This window comes from Artemia franciscana, chromosome 8, assembly GCF_032884065.1.
Source record: "Artemia franciscana chromosome 8, ASM3288406v1, whole genome shotgun sequence".
Lineage (NCBI taxonomy): Eukaryota > Metazoa > Arthropoda > Branchiopoda > Anostraca > Artemiidae > Artemia > Artemia franciscana.
This window is the reverse complement of record NC_088870.1, coordinates 48503637-48527751: the sequence shown is the minus strand read 5'-3', so window position 1 is coordinate 48527751 and position 24115 is coordinate 48503637. Positions and strand designations below refer to the sequence as shown.

The 24115-nt window shown below is 35.2% G+C and overlaps 1 protein-coding gene across 1 annotated transcript in view; it reads left to right on the top strand.

Annotated features, from left to right (window-relative positions):
- Positions 1-24115, top strand: part of LOC136030707 (phospholipid-transporting ATPase IF-like) — a 156788-nt gene that overhangs the window by 68329 nt on the left and 64344 nt on the right. The window contains exons 15-18 of the mRNA XM_065709778.1: positions 4444-4583; positions 9375-9611; positions 13983-14125; positions 20072-20334. Of these exons, the coding sequence (XP_065565850.1) occupies positions 4444-4583; positions 9375-9611; positions 13983-14125; positions 20072-20334 (783 nt within the window). The remainder of the gene's footprint in view (positions 1-4443; positions 4584-9374; positions 9612-13982; positions 14126-20071; positions 20335-24115) is intronic.

Here is a 24115-nt window from a genome sequence, read left to right as displayed (position 1 = left end):
AGGGAGATTATTCCTACGGAAATTCGCCCTATGCACAAACTCTTCTCCCGAAAAATGTCTTTATACTTCCCAATAAGGAATACTACACCTGAACAATGGGTAAATGTCATAACTTACAAGCCTCTCGCCACAGACTTTGGGGGGTCCTTTTACCTCTAAAGAAATAGCTATTTGATCTTTCCATGAACTGTTTGATAAATGTGGTTATTTATTTAAGATATCAATAAAACTTGTAGTTTTTCATAATAATCTTTAAGAGAATGCGTCATGGGCAATACTCTAGTGATGTGCTAAAGTAAAAATGGTCTAGTAATTTAATTAGTTGTATGCTATGCAGCATATTTTTTATTGGAGTATGTTATGGTGTTTAAAAGTCACCTTCGAGAATGTTTAACTTTGTACACTAAAAACTTCGGACAGGATTTGGAGGGGTTTTTAACTCTTATTTTATAAAACATTCAGTAAAAAAAAAAGTCTATAGGGGGAAGTACACAATTATTTTAAAGAAAAATCAAACTAGTGCATCAGATGACCAAAGTCATAATCGAGCACTAATTTCATGCTGTAAAGGAATCTAACGACTGGGAGATCTCTTTCTACCTGGTCCAGACAGATGGATGCTGAGTCTTTCACCCTGGGTAAAACAGAAAGATCCTTCCTTATTTTTCTGTAGACATATCGTAGACATAAAACGCGTCGTCTGAAAAGGGGTATGTAACGCCAATGTCGCAAAATACTTGTACATACGACCAATTAAGAAATTAACAATAAACCAACGTCCATTCACACAGGTTGATGGGTAACTTGAACCCGTATTTTGCTGCTGGCCCCCTCGACATCATAGAAACGCCAACGCTCACCGACTCATAAATTTACACTTAAGATTTACTCTCATATTCTAATAAATCAACCGTGTTGGACTCGAAACTTGAATTTTCAGCATCTCTAATGCTTTTCCCTGGTCTGTTCGTGCCTTACGTTCCTCATAGATATTTCAAATCTGCGGGCATGCTGGGCACCTAATGATGTTGTTCGTAACCTCTTTAGCAGGTTTCTAGTCCCGAAATGGGTTATCGAGGAGAACTCTGGAGCATGATAACCGCTTGGCAAAGCCAGTCTTGGGAATTGCTTTCCCATCCATTGCTAGACTTTCCAGGCGTATCTTCAAAAGTTAGAGGAATTATCTTTTCTTACTGCCTTTTCTTATAGTTTGTCCGTTTTTTAAATATTCAATATTTTTCGCCTATACTCGTTTTATTGAAACGAAGAAAGAAACGTCTTGCTGCTCAAATAGTAGTTGTATCAATATTGATCACAAAATACTTATTTGAAAATTTTTCTCGAATTCAATATTCGTTTTCAAAATTATTCTTCTTTATCTAAAAACTTTACAATATATAAACAAATATGTTTCCTTTTTTCTTCTATTCCTTAAATACCAGCATAAATTCCATACAATAAAATAAATCGTATTCTTTTCCATTCTTTCCCTAATATCCGACTTTATAATCCTTTATCTAGGCTATATCATTGATTATTAACTGATTTCCATCCAAAAAGGAAGAAGAAGTAGGTATGACAGAATTAAAGAACTAGGATACTATAATTAGTGAACTAGGAAATGGTCCAAAATGTGACAGTAGTAAAAGCTTAGTAGGACGGATAAGATGGATTTGAATTAATCTATATTGGAAATGATTTCTTCTAATCCTCTTGTTCCTCAGCTACAGAAAAATAACAAACTAAAAGTCCTAGTTTAGTACATTTCTTGTAAAAACGGTAATTTACTTTTAGGACTTTTTCAAAATTTTGGACAGCTCAAATTCTGTTGCAAATAACATAGCTAATATGTTGTTCGATTCTGATTTCCTGTTCCTGGATCCAGAAATATTACGTTTAGAGTGTTTTCGTATTCCATAGATTGTTAAAACCCCCTAAAAAAATGGCGTTGGATCGAACAAAAAGTATTGGAATTGCCATTGCCGAAAACAATGTTCAAGAAAACTTAAATTCCTCTTTCTTGAACCGTAAAAAGAATCACTTTTGTAAATAGATAGCGCCCATGTGTCGTTGTTTCTTTCTTTCTTTTTTTTCTACTGCTAAATGGGCACTGAAACATCATATAGCTTTTATTGGGTCATTTTAAAGGAAATTGTCATATCTACGTGCTTTTGTAAGCAACAAAACATAATATTAAAAATGAAATTTTTTTTGACAAAAAAATTGTATCTTTGTATGCAAGATGATGTTACATTGGGTATGGTGTTATACTTGAGTGACTCTGATGCCTGATTCCTTGATTTCGATCTGTGCTATAAACCAACCGATGATATTTTCCTATGTGTTTATGATTATAGAAAACTATCGCCTTACTGAAAACACAAAACAGTATAGGAGTTTTGGTACAGTAAAAGCAAACCAATTAAGGACACTTAAAATAAAGCATTTTAAGATTTATGATCTCAGACGAAATTTTGAAAGAGGTTTTCACTGAAAATGTGAATGAATATTCTTAGAAATATGTAATTTTGCTTACAGTAACCCTCAGGCTGGTAATTTTGCTTAAAAACAAGTTTCATTGATAGGATTGGGAAGTACAGAAATGTGTTTGTGCTTCTAATTGAATCTTCCATAATGTGTTTCAGAGTATGTCTGTTACCTACACTTGTTGGATTTCTATTTGCAATAATCAGGTTCTTTGCAAAACTTTCAAAAGAACAAGTTTTCATTGTTTAAGGATTTTAAATTATGGTGTTATGAATATTAAATTCAAAACAGTAACTTTATGTTTTTCAGTGCCCAAACTGAAAAACTTTTATTGCTTTAGATTTTTGGTTGATTTTTTTTAAGCTTTTCGGTTGAATTGATGGTGCTTCAGGCAAAAAAATGATGACAAAATTGCTAGTGACGTAAAAACTAATTCCATTTGCCATAAATTGCATTTTGTATTCAGCGTAATAATCTATATCGTCAGAAAATCTTTCAGTTTGATTTTCATACAAGTTCAAAAATAAAAATATTTTTTTCAATTTCTCACAGTCTTTGGTTTGCTGCGTTCTTATTTCTCAAGTTTTTGATTGATTTTTGTTTTGCAGACCAAACAGATCAAATAACTGCTCCAATAAGTATTACACTAGAAGAAAAGTCTATGTCATTGTTTATTTGTGGTTGCAGTGGCAGCTGCAATCTAGTAAATGATGCACCATGGCCCCTATTAACAAAAACAACAGCCTAAAATGTTGTTGGATCAAAACATAAAATACACCGTTGGTATTGTCTTGACCGAAACGCTATACAGGAAACTCACTATCCTTTGACTTGGAGAACAAGGAAAATCACTTTTTTGCATGGAGATCACCATCAATGTCCTCTTTTTTCCTTCATAGCTAGCGGGGCATTGGAACATCATAGAGAGCTTTTTAGTGGCTCATTTGAAAGGAAATTGGTTCAGTTATTGCCTTTTGCAATTAAAAAAAACTTAATATTTATACTAAATACATTTTTTTTACAAAAAGCTGTATACAAGATGTTGTTTCGTATTATTCTGATGGTGTTCGACTATTCTAGTCTAACTAGTCTGGTGTGTCTAGTCTAGTTTTTTCAGTCTAGTCTTTCTTGTCTGTCTAATCTAGTGCCCTGTCCGAAGGAGGCGGATGTTAGCCTAAGTATAACCAAGCAGAAGCTAAACCTCAAGATGAATACCCCTCCATTCTTCAATATGGTTCAATCGGGCTTAAGGTTTAATCCCCTAAATACCTTGGGAGAATCTTTAAAAACATAACTTATAAAAACCTCTCGTTTGTGTCTTTCAAACGATAAAAGGCAATGAAAAGAATGACTTTCGCAGGAAGTCTGACCACGTGGTTTTGAAAGCGTGTGACACACCTAACAGAGTTCTCATTCCCCCGAAACCAAGTAAGTGGACTTTATTATCATAGTTAAAATAGAACTGTCAATTTGCAGCCAATCTTTCAGTAGTAAAGAATTATACTTGGGAAGCACTCAACAAGAATTGGCACCGATTCAGCAAAATTTGTAGAGAGGAGTGGCAAGGAATTTATGTCAATTTTTTACGATGACAAAAATAATGTATTTTTTGAATCTGTTGGGAGGACATTGATCACTATCTCTAATTAGGGCCCCTACTTACATTTCTCTCTTGGAGAAGAATTAAGCTGAATTAGTTTCAAACATTTAATCACATAAACCCCAATTTTCTTAACTGCATTGTTTTTTTTTATTTTTGATAATTGCTGTTGATCCAAAAAATTTTGCAATTAAATTAATTACCGAAATTAAACTAAACAGTTGAAGCCATTTACATTACCGATTATCCAAAATGCAAGTGTAATGTAATTGTAGTTTCTTATTCATCGTGATTGGTCAATTTAGTCTTTTAAATTATCTTTATTATATTAAATTTTATTTATTTTTGATTTTCAGACCGCAAATGTATGACAGCTGTATTCTTGTGTCCTGATGGCAAAATAAGGGTTATTACTAAAGGCGCTGAAACAGCCATGCTTCTAAAGACTGCAGACCCAACTGACTCTATTTCATCTCAGGTGGACTTGTACGCCAAGGTAAGAGATACTTTATTTTGGTGACCTCTTCCTAAAAGTTCTGACTTGATACACTCAGTAATTCCTAAGTTGCGGCTTTTTCACAACCAGTATGCATATAGCATGTTTTGATTTAGTTGAACACTCCCCTCAACATTCTCTGAAAGATTTACCTGAATGCCCTAAGTGTTTTTGGAATTAAAAGTCAAACATGCCCTCCTTTTCCACTAACAAACACTATATGTAAACAATGGGTGAATTACTTTACTTAGATCCCTTCCCCCGAGGGCTCTTGGGGTTTGACATCTCCACAGACATTGTTGCTGGGCCTTTAAACTATGTTGAAAAACGCGGGCATCTCAAAATTTCGCTTGGATGTGTTCGGGGAATTAACGGACGTCGAAGGGGGAAGTTTACCCTCCAGTCACTTTTGACTTTTAAAAAGGGCACTAGAAGTTTCAATTTCAAATCGAATAAGCACCTTTCAAAGGTTTTACCGTTAGCAGCACGTATAGCAGCGCTATTACGCCACCAATAAAACACACTTTACAGCTCGTCACTAACTTAACTCAAATAATTCTTATAAAATATAAAAGAAATCGTGTCTAGAAAGTGATCAACTATATGCCCTCAGGCACTCCTAAGATATTGTAGATACTCCCTTTTAACAAGCAAATGTAGTGAAACGTCCCTCTAAACATGCCCTGAAAGTTAGGAATTAATAGCTTGAGACGTTCCTTAAATATCACAAATACGTCCTGATAAAGAACTTGAATGCATATATTGTCTTTTCATTTACTTCAAAATCCCAATTAACATACTCGAAAGTTCTAACGTTACGACCCTAACTTTTCCGGTGATATCTTACAGTGTTTTGCCTGTATTCGAACTTGCGCTCGTTAAGGTTTTTGTTCCTTTGCTCCTACTCTACCCTATTGTTTCGCTCTCCTGCTTCTATGTTGGATCCTGTTTTTGTTCATATGTCTGTAGACGTAAGTACTTTTGTGTGGTTACAACATTTTAATTTTCCACAATCTATTTGTGTTATGTCATCTTGCAGGTCGTAACACAATAGAAAAAGTGCTATAAATACAGTTTCTTTTTAAATTAAATATATATATGTACATATATATATATATATATATATATATATATATATATATATATATATATATATATATATATATATATCTGACTTCAATTTAACAGGTATTGACTCTGAAAAAGTAAAGCAGAACTTCAATATCTAATCGAAAGAGCTTAATTTTGTAGGAGCACTACTTCTCAGCATATTGGCCCAAAATGAAATAGTACTTTGAGCCCGCATCGTCTTTTATTAAAATTAGTCAAAAACTTTCCGAAAAAGAAATCTTTCAAAGAAAAGTAGAGCGATATTAAATTTTAAGTCCAGCAAAAAGAAATTCCTATAACAATTCAATTCAAAATGACGAGAAATTATCCCTCCTCTAACTGTAAAAGTCTAAAGCCTACCCGTGTTACATTGACGATACGTCCTTATGAGAATCAGCATACACGCAGCGTGTTTTATAGTGTATGGCACCCCTCTCCAAAGCTGAGGGGTTATGTCATCCCCATAGGCGTAGTATTTGGACTTTTGATTATTTTTAACACGATTTCTATTTCCAAAGTTTGATCAAATATTTTAGTGGGAGGCCAATATGGGTGGCTGGCGATTTCTGACCGCTTTTGAACATTCTGTTCAACATATCCTGAAATTTTCGACTCAATACCCTCCTCCTTTTTGATAAACTTCTCCTTTTGATAAAAATCCTCATTTTTGATAAACTCATTGAACATTTTGCCTTTTGATTTAGTATAACAAATCCCTCAACAGTGTCCTCAATATGAATGAAAATGCTTTAGGTTTATTAGAGAAATGGGAGGAGAGCCTTGTACAAAAAATGTTTGAGCGGTAGATCATATGAAATTAGGAGGAATATAAGGGAAGCGTAGAGTGCATTAAAATATGAACTGAGGAGGTGTTAAGGTGAGCTCATAGATAAAATTGATGAAGATCTTGAAGATGTAGTCAGACGGGATAATAGCAAAATTCTGTACTGGCATGGTAAAAAATTGAGAGTGAACGGTCAATCTGAACTTGCCATAGATAAAAATATTGGTAGACTCCAGGATGAGAATTTGAGAGAAATTCTCATAGGAATAGTTGAATGCTTAACTGGAGAGTTTAAAATTTGACAATGCGGAAGATAAATGGAATAATTTTAGTAAAACAATTTCGAAGTTAAGAATACACAGCTAGGAATATTACTGAAAAAGCTTTATGTTTAATAGAGAGGAGGAGGGGCTGATATAAGAATTATCTCAGTGATAAATCCTATGAAAATGAAAGGAATTTAAATTAAGTGTGGAATGCATTAAAATATGAACTGAGGAGATGCGAAGGTGAGGTCATGGATAAAATTGATGAAGATCTTGAAGATATAGCCAGATGGGATAATAGCAAAGTACTGTACTGGCATGTTAAAAAATTGAAAGTGAACTGTCAATCTGAACTTGTCAAGGTTAAAAGTAGGAATGGGACCACAATTGGTGACAAGGAGTGAGTTAAGGAGAGATAGATAGAGTTAAAGAGAAAATATGCTAAACCGTGATACAGCTACAGGAAAAGATAAATCGTAAAGAATGAAAGTGTTTGAGGCAATTTCGAAGTGACGGAAGATTTATTTTGTGAGGATGAGTTAGTGACAATACTAAAAGGAAAACAAAAATAAGGCTCCAGGTACTGATTGTGTGGTAAATTACTTTTTTAAATATGGTGGTTTTGAAGTTAGTGACAAATTATTGAAGACTATGAACATGATTCTTGAAAAGGGAAAGTGCCTAGCGATTTTTAGAAAACTTTAATTAAATTATCTTTATAAGAAAGGTGACAAGAGCTAGGGTTGTAATTACAGAGGCATTAGGCTGGTTTCTGTTGGAAACAAATTACTTAATATAATTATACATTTTAGACTTAGAGATACTGTAGGTAAAGTTTTAAAAAAGCAACAGTGTGATTTTAGGGGGGGGGATAGGATGCGTCGACCGAGTTGTCATTTGGACAATAATAATTGAGAATAAGAATTGAAAAGAGTCTTAGTCGTCAGACCCCTTTAGCCCTCAGTTTTATAGATTGTGAACAAGCCATTGATTTAGCCTATAGTGAAGGTTCTATCCCCGTATGGTGTACCGGATAAAGATATAAACTAATTAATGCTATGTTCGAGAATAACGTTGCTGCTGTTAAGGTTGGAAATGAGGTTAGTAGCTGGTTTCATAAGTGAATCAAAAGTCAAGTAGGGTTTTTTCTATCCCCATTTATATAGATCATTTTGAAGGACTTTGTCTAAAGAAACTCGGTAAAGGCTTCGGGAGAGCACGGGATCAAATGAAGTTGTTAAAACCTCCAAGACTTAGATTATACTGGTGATTTGAGCATCCTTGATGAAAATATTAGCAAAATGAATGGATTTTCAGTGTTTTAGGGGTTAGGGATACAAGAATACATTTTAAAATTAATATTTATGAGACTAAGTTGCTAAGGCTGGAATAAGTGAAGGTGAAGAGGTAATATTGATTAACGAGATGATCGATTAAGTGGGCGGTTTCACCTACCTAGGTAGTATTAATGAAGACAGTGGTCGTAGTAAATTTGCTAAAAATAGATTAGCCAAGGCCCAGAGAGTTATGTCACAGTTGAAAAAATTTGGAAGAATAGGAAGATAAGTCTACGAACCAAGATTAAAATATTGGAAGCTATAGTGATTACAGAGGCAAGCACGGCTCTGAAGCATGTGTGCTCTTAATGATTTTCAGAGAAATTATCTAAGGATTTTTCGGTTACCTGTATTACTGACCATTTTTCAAACACTACGCTAATTGAAAATTGTGGTTCTATCCCGCTTTCTAGGGCTATAATGATAAGAAGGTTGAACTGACTAGAACATGATCTGCAGATGAAGGTTGTCATATTGCCAAAGATCGCCCCTGTCAGCCAACCGTAAGCCAAACGAAAAGTAAGTCATCCCCTAAAGAGGTGGAAGGAGGCTGTAAGAAAAGATTTAAATGACATTGGAACTTCTTGGGCTGGTGTAAAGAGGGAGGCTTTGAAAAGATGGGGATGGAAAAGGAGTGTGCGTAGCTATGTTGGCCTAAGGCGGCATGGTGCTGCAGTGAGTTGTTAGTAGTGGTAGTGTAAAAAATAATAAGAGCCCTAAGACTTCCATTATCCCCCTCAGCGAGAGACCTCAATGTTTAGCATGCTATCAAGATTTTCTTCTCTACATGTGCAAAAATTCTGCTCTTTTATATTGCAATTTGTCATCATACCTCAAAGTATGTACTGTAAGGACAAGAACGGATTTTTGGCAATTATTTTATTTTCGTTGAGAATTTGGCTATAAAACTGTGCAGGCACCAGCGTAGAATGTTGGCACCAGCACAGCATGTTGGTGCCTGCACATCAAATTAGAATACGTCTAATTACTATTATTTTATACATGTCCAAACACTTGACAAAGAATTTTGGTATGATGATTAAGTATGATGAAATAAGTAAAATAAAGATGGTCCTAAGGAATGATGTAAATCTATTCATTGTCTGTTTACACTTTTTCTCTCCTTAATTTTTTTTCGATTTTTACTGTAATTTGTATTTTTGTTTTGTTTTTGGTGTTTATCTCCCTTTTTCTCCTTGTTTCAATTCATGTACGCCCTATCCTTTCAATAGCCATGGTAAAATAAAGATAAATAACAGCTTAAATAAAAGAATTAAAATTATCTCAATTTCAGAAAGGACTCCGCACATTAATTTATGGAACCAAATATCTGTCATCAGAAGAATACAAAAGTCTGAATAATGAGCTTAAAGTGGCTAGTGAAAGCTTAGAAAACAGAGAGGAAAAATTGCGAATTATTTACGGAAAATTTGAGAGCAATTTGACGCTGATGGGTGTGACCGCAGTAGAAGACAAATTACAAGATGGTGTGGGTGAAACTTTGGAGGCTCTGAGAGAAGCTGGAATTAAGGTAGGCTAGGGGTTCAGTCATGGGCGTACGAAAGGGTTGGCAGGGGGCAGCTGCTCCCCCCTGGATCTTCAAATCTACACTAGATATGGCTGAAAAAGCAGATGGTTGAAAAACAGAAGGTTGAAAAAGTAGTTGAAAAAAGGTAGATGGCTAAAAAAGCAGTTTATAAAAGGTAAATGGTTGAAAAAGCTGGAAATGAACAGCTGGAATGACAGAAAAAAAAAGTCAAACAAGAAGCAACTATCCAAGAAAGTCTTACTAAAAGATATAGCTCTAATTCAAGAATATTAATGCTGAAGCTTATTGACAATTAATGAATTTTGGTCATTACTTATTAATAAAGATTTCATAGGTATGATAGAATTTGCTGGCAATTTAAGGTTCTGTGAACTGCTAATATAACTTCAGCCCCCCACCCTTTATCACAGAATCGGCTGCACCCCCCCCCCAGAGAACGTACGCCCATGGGTGTCGTATTGTGGCTTTGTAACATAAGACTTATTCACAAGCGTACAATTAATAGGTGGCAGTAATCCCCGCAAGGACTCGATGACCTGTTAGGAGAAGACATGCGTGCTCTTTAAAAACTGACGCGCGATCCTTGATTAACGAAACCATATTTTTATGTTTTTTTTATTATTTTATGAGAATTTTTTTATTATTTTCTTAGAGATTAAATTACTGATGCCTTCGAGCTGATTCAAAGACTAGGCTTCCAAATTGACCTACCATTGAAGGGCTGGAGTGTGACTTTAGATATGGAGCAAAATGAGCTTGAATATAATCAAACAGTTCGTGGTAACGAACTGAAAGTAAGGAGCGACGCGGCTCAATAGTTACTGTAACTCTAAAAAACGGAATTTTATACCGTTTTTATATCTAAGGCTTATTATGCTGATTCCAAATATATAAGTTTCATTAAGTAAATATATATAATATATATAATATATAATATAGTAAAATATATAATATAATATAGTATAATAATATATAATAATATAATATAATATAATAATATAGTAAATATATAAGTAATCAACAGCTATGAGTCTGAGAAAATATACCTGATTTTCAAAAAAGGAGGAAAGTACCCGCTAAAAAGAGAATAATCTCAACGAAAATCTAACCATCAAATTCAGCTTATCAAAGAACCGTATTTATGAGGTTTCAGCCTCCTATCAGCAAAAACGTGGATTTTCTTATTTTTTGCCGGAAGAAAGATCACAGATGCGTGTTTTTTTTCAAGGGTGATCGAATTTTTTAATTAAATATTAATTAATAATTAATTTTATTAATTATCAATTTTTAATAATTTTAATTTAAAATTTAGCACAATTCATCGCACAACAAAAAACATCAAGGACAAATATTAACGAGTGCTCAAATAACTAGTGTTAATGACCGACCCAGCGGTCCCAGTGGAAAGAGGACTCATTCAATTGTAAATTAAAAATTCTATGGCCCATTTTAAGTAACCAAAAAGATTAGTGGGCAACTAGGCCGCTTCCCGCACCTTTTTTCCCATAATAATCTGATAATAACTTTGCGGTAGCAATTTTGTTCATCATGTTTAAAATTACAGTAATTATACATTTGGATGTAACATAAACCCCTCCCCCACAGCCCCTGGGAAAAGGTCTTTAAGTTATAAAATTTGCCCTTTATTTGCGCATAGTATTTGTTATTGGGAAGTATACATACATTTTCAGTTGGGGAGGGGCGAATTTTCTGCCGGGGATTTTTCCATGGCGAGAGAAGTTTCGAGGGAGTGAACTTGTTAGGGGGTGAGTATGTCAGGGGATATTTTTACTGGTGGAATTTGCCAGAATTTCTATGCAAAGTTCTTTGTATCTGTCTTGCTTTCTCTTTTCCGTATCAATTATACGCGTGGAGTGGTTAAGGGTAATTGTAGGGGATAAATTTTCACTGGGATTGAACTGTCTAGAGGATATTTCCGTGGGGAGGAGGATTTATTCATGGAGGTGGGGCCAGATTTCCTGGCATTATTTGAAAAATGATCAGAAATTAATTTAAAAAATAAGATTTCTCAACTGAAAGTAAGGAGCAATATTAAAACTTAAATCAAATAGAAATTATTACACCTATGAAGAAGATTGCCCCCTCCTCAATGCCCTGCTCTTTACGCCAAAGTTTGAATTTTGTCCCCATTCTTTAAGAAAGACTCCTGAAACACAAGGGCCGTTTAATTAGAACACTAAGAGGCTTTTTTAAAAGCACTAAAAAATTTCATTGTAAATAGCGAGGTGTTGAGGAGAGGGAAACCCCCTTCATATACGTAATTATTTCTATTTGTTTTCAGTTTTAATGTTTCTCCTTACTTTCAGTTGATTTTTTTTTTTTTATTTAATTAATGCTACAAAGACCAAAGTTATCTCGATCGAAAATAAAAGATGACGAAATACCAAAGATCCCATCGAGGTCGCTATAGAGCTGAGCTAAAGTAAAAGATGTACTTGAAAGAACATGCAGGGATGAAAGATTAAGTAGGGGTATAGATCCTTAACAAAAGATTTTTTGAATTAGGTTTCTTGCTTCATTATAAATCTCTAAATCTCAAATTTCTATATTAAACTAAAGAGTTTATAATATAGACTGATTACTAATTATTGGGTTTTCGCATGCGATTAGCGTTTTGCAAGAAAATTTGTTATGATAGCTGTAACGAAAAGTCACATTTATAAAGGCAATTGGAAACGTAAGTTATAAGGAAAAGTTGTGCTTCCTGAGTTTAACTCAGAAGTTTTGACTATTGACAAGACAATAACAAAACTTTGACTTTGAAAGGAAGTTTGACGCTTTCTCTTAGCTCTACTTTTTAAAACAGTAAGAAAATTTAGCGTAAAGAGCGGGGCGTTGAGGAGGAAAAGCCCCTTTCATATACGGAGTAATTTCTGTTCATTTTAATTTTTAATGTTGCTTCTTAATTTCATTAAAAAAAAAAACTTGTTTTTTTATATTTAATTTTTGACTTTTTTGAATTAATGCATGTTTTGATCTTGGCTCTCCGCGCATAAATAATTAAAACGAAATTTGCATATTAATTAATTGCAATAAATTGGACGATTTTGAAAAAAAGGAGCGAGGGAGGAGGCCTAGTTGCCCTCCAATTTTTTGATTATTTAGAAAGGCAACTAGAACTTTCGAATTTTTACAAAGGTTTTCATTGGCAAAAAATATACGTAACTTACGAATTAACTTACGTAACGAACTTCTATATTCGTATGTTTATATTGCGTATATGAGGGGGTTCAACCCACCTCGATACCTCGCTCTTTACACTAAAGCTTAAATTTTGTCCCAATTCCTTATGAATGACCTCTGAATCACAAAGGCCGTAGAATAAATAGTTGAAATTACTAAAAATACTTTAGCGTAAAGAGCGAGCTACTAAAAAGAGATGGACCCCCCATATGCGTGATAATCTCTGTTTGTTTGAGTTTTAATGCTGGTCCTTACTTTCAGTAGTAAAAACTTTTCATATTTATTTTTTCATTGTTTTTTCAAATAATGCTAGAAAATCCTGCGCCCCCTTCATTGAAATTCTCTTCCTCCATGAGAAGTCCCTCCGTGGAAATATCTTCCCACGTAACCCCCCCTCAACTCTTCCCCCTAAACCCAAAAAATCCCCCTGAAAACGTCTGTACACTTCCCATTAACCATTAGTATATGTAAACACAGGTCAAAGTTTGTAACTTGCAGCCCCTCCAACGGGGACTGCGGGGGAGTAAGTCGTCCCTAAAGACATAGTTATTAGGTTTTTCGACAATAGCGAATAAAATGGCTGTCTCAGAATTTTGATCCGGTGACTTTTGGGTAAAAATGAGCGTGGGAGGGGGCCTAGGTGCCCTCCAATTTTTTCGGTCACTTGAAAAGGGCACTAGAACTTTTAATTTCCGTTAGAATGAGCCCTCTCGCGACATTCTAGGACCACTCAGTCGATACGATCACCCCTGGGGGAAAAAAACGAACAAAAAAACAAATAAACACGCATCTGTGTTCTTTCTTCTGGCAAAAAATGCGAAATTCCACATTTTTGTAGATAGGAGCTTGAAACTTCTACAATAAGGTTTTCTGATACGCTGAATCTGATGGTGTGATTTTGTGATGGTGTCGTTAAGATATTATGACTTTTAGGGGGTGTTTCTCCCTATTTTCTAAAATGAGGCAAATTTTATTAGGCTCGTAACTTTTGATGGGTAAGATTAAACTTGATGAAACTTGTATATTTAAAATCAGCTTTAAAATGCAATTCTTTGATGTAACTATTGGTATCAAAATTCCATTTTCAACTGTTTGAATGTGACTTAGATTGGTATACTGTTCAGCTAAACAGAATGTTTTGTTTTTTAGGTATGGATATTAACAGGGGACAAAGTGGAAACGGCTGAAAATATTTCACAAAGCTGTGGCCATATCAAAAGCTTTATGCAGAAGATTAAATTAATTGGCTTAACAGATAAGGATGAATGTTACCAGCGTCTGGTTCAAGTCAGGTAGTAAGCAATATTTCACTAAAAGGCGTTAATTGGCTCCATGTTGAATTAGTTGGTGAATCTGATTAAAATGTAATAGTCAAATTAATTGGATTAGTATGTACGTAAGAATGTTACCAAGCACTGCTTGAATACAGATATTACCGAGAATCGATCTAATTATGGTTTTTTAATTGATGAATCAGTTTGAGTACTGCTTGTAGATAAATTAATTGGCTTAACAGATAAGGATGAATGTTACCAGCGTCTGGTTCAAGTCAGGTAGTAAGCAATATTTCACTAAAAGGCGTTAATTGGCTCCATGTTGAATTAGTTGGTGAATCTGATTAAAATGTAATAGTCAAATTAATTGGATTAGTATGTACGTAAGAATGTTACCAAGCACTGCTTGAATACAGATATTACCGAGAATCGATCTAATTATGGTTTTTTAATTGATGAATCAGTTTGAGTACTGCTTGTAGATAAATTAATTGGCTTAACAGATAAGGATGAATGTTACCAGCGTCTGGTTCAAGTCAGGTAGTAAGCAATATTTTACTAAGAGGCGTTAATTAGCTCCATGTTAAATTAGTTGGTAAATCTGATTAAAATATTATAATCAAACTAAATGGATTAGTATGTACGTAAGAATGTTACCAAGCACTGCTTAAATACAGGTATTACTCTGAATCGATCTAATTAACGTTTGTTTAATTGATGAATCAGTTTGAGTACTGCGTGTAGATAACATTAGAAGCATTGATTTCATGAGGGGTCTCCTAAATTTACTGTGTTATCTAACACTGTAGCTATGACGCTGTACCACGTTTATAAAAACGTGATAGGCAGTGCAATGGATCTGCCTAAGTAAAGATCGATGTGTGCACAATGTATTATTTATTTATTACTGTTTTTTTTTTAACAAAGGCACTTCGCATATAAGAAGTTGTCATAGAAACTTCAAAAAGAGCTCATTTGGTTGGAAATTGAGAGAGCTAGTGCCCCTTTTAATAGTTGAAAGTGATTGGAGGGTAAATAGCCCCCCCAACGCCCATCATTTCTCCAAACATATCCAATCAAAATTTTTAGATAGCCATTTGGTTCAGCGTAGTTGAAAGATCCGGAAATTATGTATTTGAGGACGACACTCCCCCCTCTCACAACCATCAGTGCAAGGGTTGTAGATTATGCCCTGGGGCATATAAGGTTTTTATACAAAGGGTGGTTGTACAAGCTTTGAAGGGGGTTCATTGGATTGGTGATTGGAAGTTCCAATCCCCATTTTAAGAGCCAAAGTGATCAGAAGGTAGATATCTCCCCTCCTTCCCGCCTTTTGGGCTTCAGACCAGGGCACTTCATAATGAAGGAATTGACGCAAAACTTCGAAAGGAGCTCATTCGACTGGAAATTACACTGTTTAGTGTCCTTCTTAATGGTTGGAATTAGTTTGGGATAACCAATCCTCCGACGCCCATCATTTTCCCAAATACATCCAGTCAAAATTTTGAGATAGCGTTTTGTTCAGCGTAGTTCCAGTAATTGTCTTTATTGATGTTAACGCCCCGCAGCCCTCAGAGCAAGGGTCGTAAGTATAAACTCCGGAGAGATTTTATTGGACTGGAAATTAGGATTTCTAGTGTTCTTTTAACAGTCGAAGCGATCGCGGGGCAACTAATCTCCCCTTCCCCCTCATGGTACATTTTCCCCGAATGTATCTGATAGAAATTTTGAGACAGTCATTTATTCAAAAACAGTCCAAAGCCTTTGGGTTTGAAACAGTCCCCCAGAGTCTGAGGGGTAAAGGTTGTAAGCTATGCTCCAAGGGCATATAAGCTTTGTAAGGAAGGGGTGGTTGTGTGATCTTCAGAGGAGGTTCATTTGATTGGAAATTTGAAGTTCTATTTCTATTTTAAGTGTCAAAAGTGATCAAGGGCAAGTAGAGAATGTTGAGGGGAAAGCTGAAATAAAACAAATATGTTATTTGTGTGTGGATGTCAAAAGGACATAACTCATGAATTATTGGGTATATTTATTTGGAACTTTGAGGAAATGATAAGGGAGATGATCAAAAAGAGGATATTCGGTGGTATCACTGCTGCTACAACTACCACAATCTTTGAGAGAGAATTAATATAAATATATTAATTCTATTTATTAATATAAATAACAAAACAAAACAAGCAAATGGCCCGAGGCAAAGTTTGTTTGGGCTCCACCGAATCACTACAACTACCACTACTACTGCTCCTACCATTGCTACTACTACTACCAAATTACTCAATTTACAATATTGAAATTTTTTTAGCTAAAATCAAAGACGCTATGTGCATACACATTGACAAAAGAGTGTATCTCTAGGATTGATTTGGTCATGAAGTTGGAACTTTCAGAGAATGCTAAAAGGGAAAAATCATCTGACCAAAAGGCAATATGTGCACGCTGCTACTTATACTTCTATCATTGCCACATTTACTACCAGTAATATTACTTCAACTACTACTTCTGTTGCAACTGCTTGTAAAGGCAATATGTTAATACTGCTGCTGCTACTAGCATTAACGCTATTACTATTAATACTACTGCTAGTAATATAAATACTACTACTATGATCACTATTACAACTATGCCTAAGGGTATATAGGTGAAATTATTATGGATTTTTTTTCCGGGGTGGGGGGGGGCTGAACTTAATCACAATACGCCTTTTGTATGCAGATTGTTAAAAGGGCGTAACAGCAATATCTTAGGACAGTTCGGTGTGTGAAGTTAAACCTATTAGGGCTTGTTGTTGGGGCTGCTGAACTAACCGAAAGGAAATATTTACCTCCTATTGCTACTGCTTCTACTCATACTACTACTAGTGCTACTATTAATAATATTAATTCTACTTCTGCTACTGCCACTAAAGCTAAGGCTACTTCTATCAATTCTACTGCTACTACTATATGGTGCTAAATTGAAACACACTATATCCGCACAGGTTCTTAAGAGGACGTATCATAAATGCTTCAGGAACGGTTCATGGTATTGAGTTTAAACTTCCAGTGTTCGTTATAGGAGATGTTAAAGAAACCAAAGGTGCTGTGTGCCTACTGCTACTAATGCTGCTACAGCTACTGCTACTACACAAGCTAAGAGTGTTAAGGTGAAGCTTTCAAAGAATATTCAGGCGGATGTTGAACTAAATCAAGAAGTTCCAGTGCCATTTTTAAGAGTCAAAAAGATTGGGGGGCAAGCAGTTCTCCCCCCAAACCCATAGATTTCCCAAACACTTCCAGTCAGCATTTTTTTACATTTAGCATAATAGAACGGTCCAGTAGCTATGTCTTCAATGATATTGAGTATTTTGACCCCCCCGCAATTATGTAATTGGCCTATAATGCTTTAAAACTAAATTTTGCTTTTAAACTAAATCAAAAGGCACTGCGTGTATGGTTGCCAATAAGACACCTCAGCAATATATCGAGAACGACTGGGGGCATTAAATTAAAATTTAGGGACTACTGCTATTACTACTTCTGCTGTTACAATTTAAATAATTTAAAAGAGTGTAAGTGTATCCAAGTTGTCAAAGAGCATAGAAAGATTGCTTGTGAATAGTATTACATTTATTTTTTAGGACAACTTGAGGAAGTAAAAAATTAGATTAAACAATACTATTTGTGCCAGGATTAGATATTGATGAATAATTTTCTCCAATATACAAAAAGCAAGCCAAACTACGGATTCTTATTGAAAAAAACCGTAAAGGCATATTAACCATAATATTTTTTTTTACACAAAAGACTAGTCAATAAAAAATGAACAGAAGTTAATTTTAAAAGCTTTTTCTACGAATTAATTTTTTCAAAGAAAAGTAAAGAGCTCCATTCAACCAAAAATGAACAGAAATAAAGTCACATAACCTTCCAAGCGCAAATATGCCACAAGTGCCACAATCAAACGATTAAAACCCAAACGAACAGAAATTACAATAAATAAGTGAGTAAAACTGAAAACGAGCAAAAATTAACATGATTTGTGCTGGCAACCCACATGCCTTCTCACAGATCACAATTTGCACTGTACTGAAAACAAAATATATTTTAATGTTTTCACTTTTGACTTTAATAAAAAAGAATTTTTTTAACTTTTATGGAATGAATATCAGTATTAAACTGACATATTAAACTGACAATCCACGGTCATTTTTTTTCAGTAAACTGCAAATCATGTTCTGGTCATGGGAAGGCATGGGGGTAGTCAGCGCTAATCGTGTTAATTTTACTGGTTTTGAGTTTTACTCGGTTATTTATTGTAATTTCTGTTCGTTTTTTGTTTCATAAGTCAACTTTAACTTCATTAGTCAACGTTCAACTGAGCTGATGAAGAGATCAAAGGTTTTGTTGGTTTGACACTCTGGTCAATAAAAGGTATTTAACAGTCTTCAGTTTTTGTCTGAACAATTATCTATAATGGTCCCATTATCTATAAAGCGCTGCGGTTGATAAAACCCTAACGCTAGTTCAGTCGAGTTCAACTTCAGTCGAGTTCGCTAGTTCAAACCAAATTGGTTCGTTTTATAATACTTCTTTATCTTCAAAAATCGTTCGATCATATTATAACTTTTTTTTTAATCCTTGATAATCAGAGCAAAGTTGAAGTTACAGTGCCCATTTTAAGAGTCAAAAGGGATCAGAGGGCAGCCAGACCCCCTCCCACTTGGCCTCTCATAATCCCTGGGAGAAGGAATGTAATTTTCGCAAGTTATTCACTGTTTATATAGTAGTAGTAGTATATTTGAGACAAAAAAGCCGTAGGGCCATGGCCACAAAAAAAGAGAACAACATAGAAATACAATTAAAATATTTAATTTTAAAATTTTAGCCCAAACGATTAAAGCCAAGAAAATTTTTTTAAAACACTAAAACAATCAAAGAAAGTCATCACACAACACCTTCAACATGGGTTATACCCACACGAATTAACCGCACTAGATTCTTATACCCACACGAATTAACCGCACTAGATTCTTAATACTAATAAAACATCTATTCCCCAACAAAGTTTCCATGCAAGGTTCGTCCCGCTCATCCGCTCCAAAAGTATTGTTTCTCAAATCTCTTAATCCTTCACACTTCCCCAGAAAATGCAACAAATTTTCTTCCCACTTCCACATATCGGGCAACTGTAAGTACCACTCTTCATTCCAACCCTTCTCAGTTGTTTATATATAGGGCTTGTTATTGGGAAAAAGGGATATGTCTTGGGCCTCCAAAAAGGTATGGGATATAAAAGTAACACTGTCAGGAAATATTAAGGGGGGTGTTGAGGTAAAGAATCAAAACACATAATGTGCATGCTAGTTGTTTGAGGACGTACCAGCAATATCTCAGGAATGGGTTAAGATATTAAATAGAGACTGTCAGTGCATGTTGAGGGTGTAGTACCACTGCTACTACTATTGCTACTGCTACTTCTACTATTAATACTACTGCTACTGCTATTAGTACTACTACTGCTAATACTACCACTATTACCACTACTACTAATACTACAGCTACTACTACTAATGCTACTACTACTACTTTTGCCACTGCTATAATAAACACTACTATTACTACTACTACTATTCATACTACTACTAATACTATTCCTACTACAACTAAAACTACTACTATTATTAATGCTACTACTGCTACTATTACAACTACTACTACTAATGCTACTACAACAACTACTACTACCAATACTACAACTACTAGTACTGCTACTATCACTACTACTACTACTACTACTACTACGGTTGCAACTGCTTCTCCTATTACTACGACTACTTGCGACTGCAACTACTTGTAAATGCCACTGTTACTACTTTTAAACGTCACTACTTGTGGCTGCGACTTCGACCACTTGTGACTGTGACTATTTTGCATGTCAGATGACGTGCTTAGTATGTTTTTTCATATCACATTTTACTTCCAGGAAAATGATGTTAGAATGTCCTGGATTTACATGGGCGCTCATTATTGATGGTGCAACTGTTGCTACTATTCTACAACACCATCAAGTCTTTTTCCGCGATATAGCTGAGACAATACCTAGCGTCGTCTGCTGTCGAATGTCGCCTATTCAGAAGTCTGAAATTGTAAAAATGGCCAAATCATTCCGCGGGAAACCCGTGACAGCGGCTATTGGTGATGGAGCAAATGATGTTTCGATGATACAGGAAGCACATGTTGGTCTTGGTAAGTCTCACTTTGTTGCTCGTGCAGGACTAGTACAGTAAAAACACTGCTTTGACTCGGCATTTGAGCAACAGAATTTTTTTATAGCCCGAAGGTTCAGACAAATTTGCTTACTAGCACATGTAAAATCCGTCAAAATCGGCCATGCAAAAATGCCGCTTTTTTCAGGTAAAGAGGGAAGAGGGGAAGTCTTTGGAGAACAAAATTAACATCAGAGTCGGGTATTTCTATCACTTAGTACCCCATATCCACCCTAAGTGTCGTCAGAAGGGGATGAAAAATCAGAATCTTAATTTTGCAGTATTTGGTGGATTGAAAGGTCATTTCATATCATTTAAGTCATAGAAAACCAAACATGATATCATAATTGACAAATTCCATCATTTAGTACCCCATTTCCACCCTAAGCAAGGTCAGAGGGGGATAAAAGCCTGGAAGCTTCTTCTTTTTTAATGGCTAAAGAGTACAAATCTTAGCAGTAGATTTTCTTCAAATTCTCTTTAAGGTCTGTCTTGACTCTCATACTCTTATTTTTACCCCACTCTCACCCTTTAGAACGGGGGGGGGGGTGACGAGAACATCAAAAGATTGCCATTTTTAACTTCATTTCTGGATTTAACAAACTCAATTATTATTAATTAAAAAACTCAATAAAAAACTAAAACAAACAAAAGTAAACAGGAACACTTCAATAACAAATTTGTTTTCGATTACTATGACTCTGAAAAAATCATAGCTATGTTCTTACAAACTTTAGCTTAACTATATGGGCTATTGAAATCATAATGATCAAGAGAAACGTTGAGTTAGCTTGTTCCATGGTACTGGTTACAAGCAATAGTGCAAAAAAGGTCATTCTCTTGCACTTGTATTGAAGACTATCATAGTAATCTTTCCAGCTGCAGTGAATCAGTTTGAGAAGGCTTTCAGGGGCAGGCGGTATATCAGTCATAATGCCATGGGTCTATAAACGTCTAACAAAGTTTTCAGCCCCATTCTTCAGGTACTAGAGTTGTCGCTGAGCGCAATCAGGTCATAATTTGAAAAAAACACACAGGTAATGCTGCTTTGCAGCAGCAGGTATGGGTGGTAAGCGTCCAGGATGGACAAAACTAGCCCACTGTTGTTATTAATATGAACAGACGGTGTCGGAGTTCTGGTGAGGATTCATCGGATGTAGCTCTGTACAAGCATAAGAGAATCATGATGCCTGTCGTAAGCAGTTCTTCTTGGTTTGCTGAAGAGCAGTAGCAAATCTTTCTGGCTTCAAAAAACCTGGCATCAGCTGTGGAGTTCAGCACTAAAATTTTACCAACACTCTGTGTGAAGTATCGCCACACACCCCAAAAAGGCGTGGACGGACAACAGCGACTTTGTAACTTCTGATGCTTCATCTTCAAGTGGCAGATGTCAAATATCTTTGCTGAGTCAACAGAAATTCCAGTCTGGAAATAAAGAGGTGCTGGCTCGTTTCTTTTTTTTTTTTTGGTGTATCGGCAAGACTATCAAGTCCATTTCCAATCAAGCAAGTCTCCCTTTTCTTAGCTGAAACAAGTGCAATTCTCGCTATTAAAACGCCTAAATCACTTTTGGCCTCTTGTACCTGACACCAGGCTTGCACAGGTTTTCCAGCTATCAATTTTATGGTATTCAACTTATTGTCTGAGTTGGAGAGAAAGTCTCCTTTCTTCCGGGTAAGCTTCGCTGCAAAAGTAAAACTTATTATAGTGCACTGTTTTCGCTTTCGATGGGTGTTATCTTTGATGGTCGGCCCAATTCGCTTAGCCGTCAAAAATGACGTCAGCTAATGCGAAATTCTTCTACACAAAAGCAGCGTAAAAAGAAGCTACCTCTCCATAAATGGATAAAATTCCCATTGTACCGAATAAAGTAACCAATCACCATCCATGACATAGTGGTATGTCTGGTATGTCTGCTTCTTCCATATATTAGCTGAAAATTCAGCCTTATATGCCGGGCGCATGGCCTTAGGAGACTCGAATAGGACAGGTGGGAATGTCAATAGCTCGTATTTGAGCGTTTCAGTCAGATATGAACCATCCGGTGACGCTACAGCAGAGCCATTGAAACAATGGTGAATTTTCTACTGGATACTTCGTCGTTTGCCACTGGTGAGTATTTTGTGGTCAAATTCACTACACAATCTTTCTTCTTGAACGAACATGAGAAGATGCATTTACCCGCAGTCTATATTTGTGCGTGATTTAAAGTTAGCGTAGTGTATTAATGCGTGCTGGATATAAATTATTGGAGAGCAGATGTTTGTGAAAGGGGGAATCTTGACGAAATACGAGTTCAGAATAAAAGAGGAGAATCAACGGTTCAGATTTGGTATCGTGAGGGTGAAATTTCGGTGAAATGCTGTTTAGATTAAAACATGGTACAAATGGCACTTTTACCCTTTCACTTCAATACTAGAAAAGGAATTTCTCGATTCTGGTGTAATTTTTCGTCTTCCCAGACTGAATTTAATAGAAAACGACCTTTCAATTCAGAAAATATTGTAGGAATTTAAATTCGAGATTTTTACCCCCCTCCCCCTCTTCGTTTCCCATTTTTTCCCTGAAAAAAGAGGCATTTCTGCAAAGAATATTTTGGCCAATTTTGGATGTGTTATTAGGCAAAATTTTATGAACATTTTGGTGCCAAAATTTTTTGGGTTACTCAATTGACGAGGTTTGGCCTTTATTTTCGTAGTTTTACTGGACTTTGATGTGTCAGTTTGCAGGGTTTAGCGTCGAATAATGTTTTGGTGCAGGTGTTGATCTGTAATGTAATATTATTATTTGTTGTTGTTATCATCTTTTTATTTATCATTCATTATGTATTTACATTTATTCATTATTTTACCATTTGTTGTAGCGTTTATTCCTTCGCATTATTATTCCTTCAGACTTTACTATTTCACAAAATATTCATTACAAAAAACCTAAGACTTAACATGCCATTTCGTTATGATGTAATCTTGATAAAAAAAAATACAAACTAAACTATTGAAAACTCCCATGATAAACTAATTTTCCAATTTGAATTTTAAATAACCGGAATAAAACGGATTTTTTTTGGTTTATTTCAAATCTGAACACTCATGCGCCTTACAAAAAAATGTCCCTTGTCGTATGGTGATGTTCACCAGTGAATTGCTCAATGCAGGATAATTCCGATAATGATCTGTAATGTCGCAGAGAAAATTGTGCAAGCCGTTGAATTTGCTAGAAACAAATGAAGAACTCTCAGTTTATATAAATATTTAGCATCAAAATAATTTCCTCTTAAATAAGATTCCTTCATGGATGTTTATTGAAAAATAATCCATTTGTTTTTATTCGTTAAGTGTTTTTTCAATAGAATAGAATTTATAAAAAAAAATCGAAAATTCACTGAGTTCAGAATCTCACTAACAAAACTCAAGCATAAAAAGTAAGAATCAAGTGCGTTAATAATCACCTCCTAAATTAAAAATTACGCATTAAAAACGAAAAATATGAGCGTTTTACATAAATCTTATCTTAAACATTAAAAGAAGAGTATAAAAACTAACTAAAATGAAATTAAAACAATGAATAGTGTTATAAAGAGATTTTTTACTTGGGATTTGGGGCTTCTGGACTTCCCCTGTTTCTATTTTCACTACAAAAAAAACAAGTAGTTTATTAGGTTAGAAGTCCTTCATCCCTCATATGTATTGCTATACGATCCGTTTGGTCACATACCTTCTTCTGCGGAGCTCAAATTTTGTAAATTATGCTAAAAAATCAAA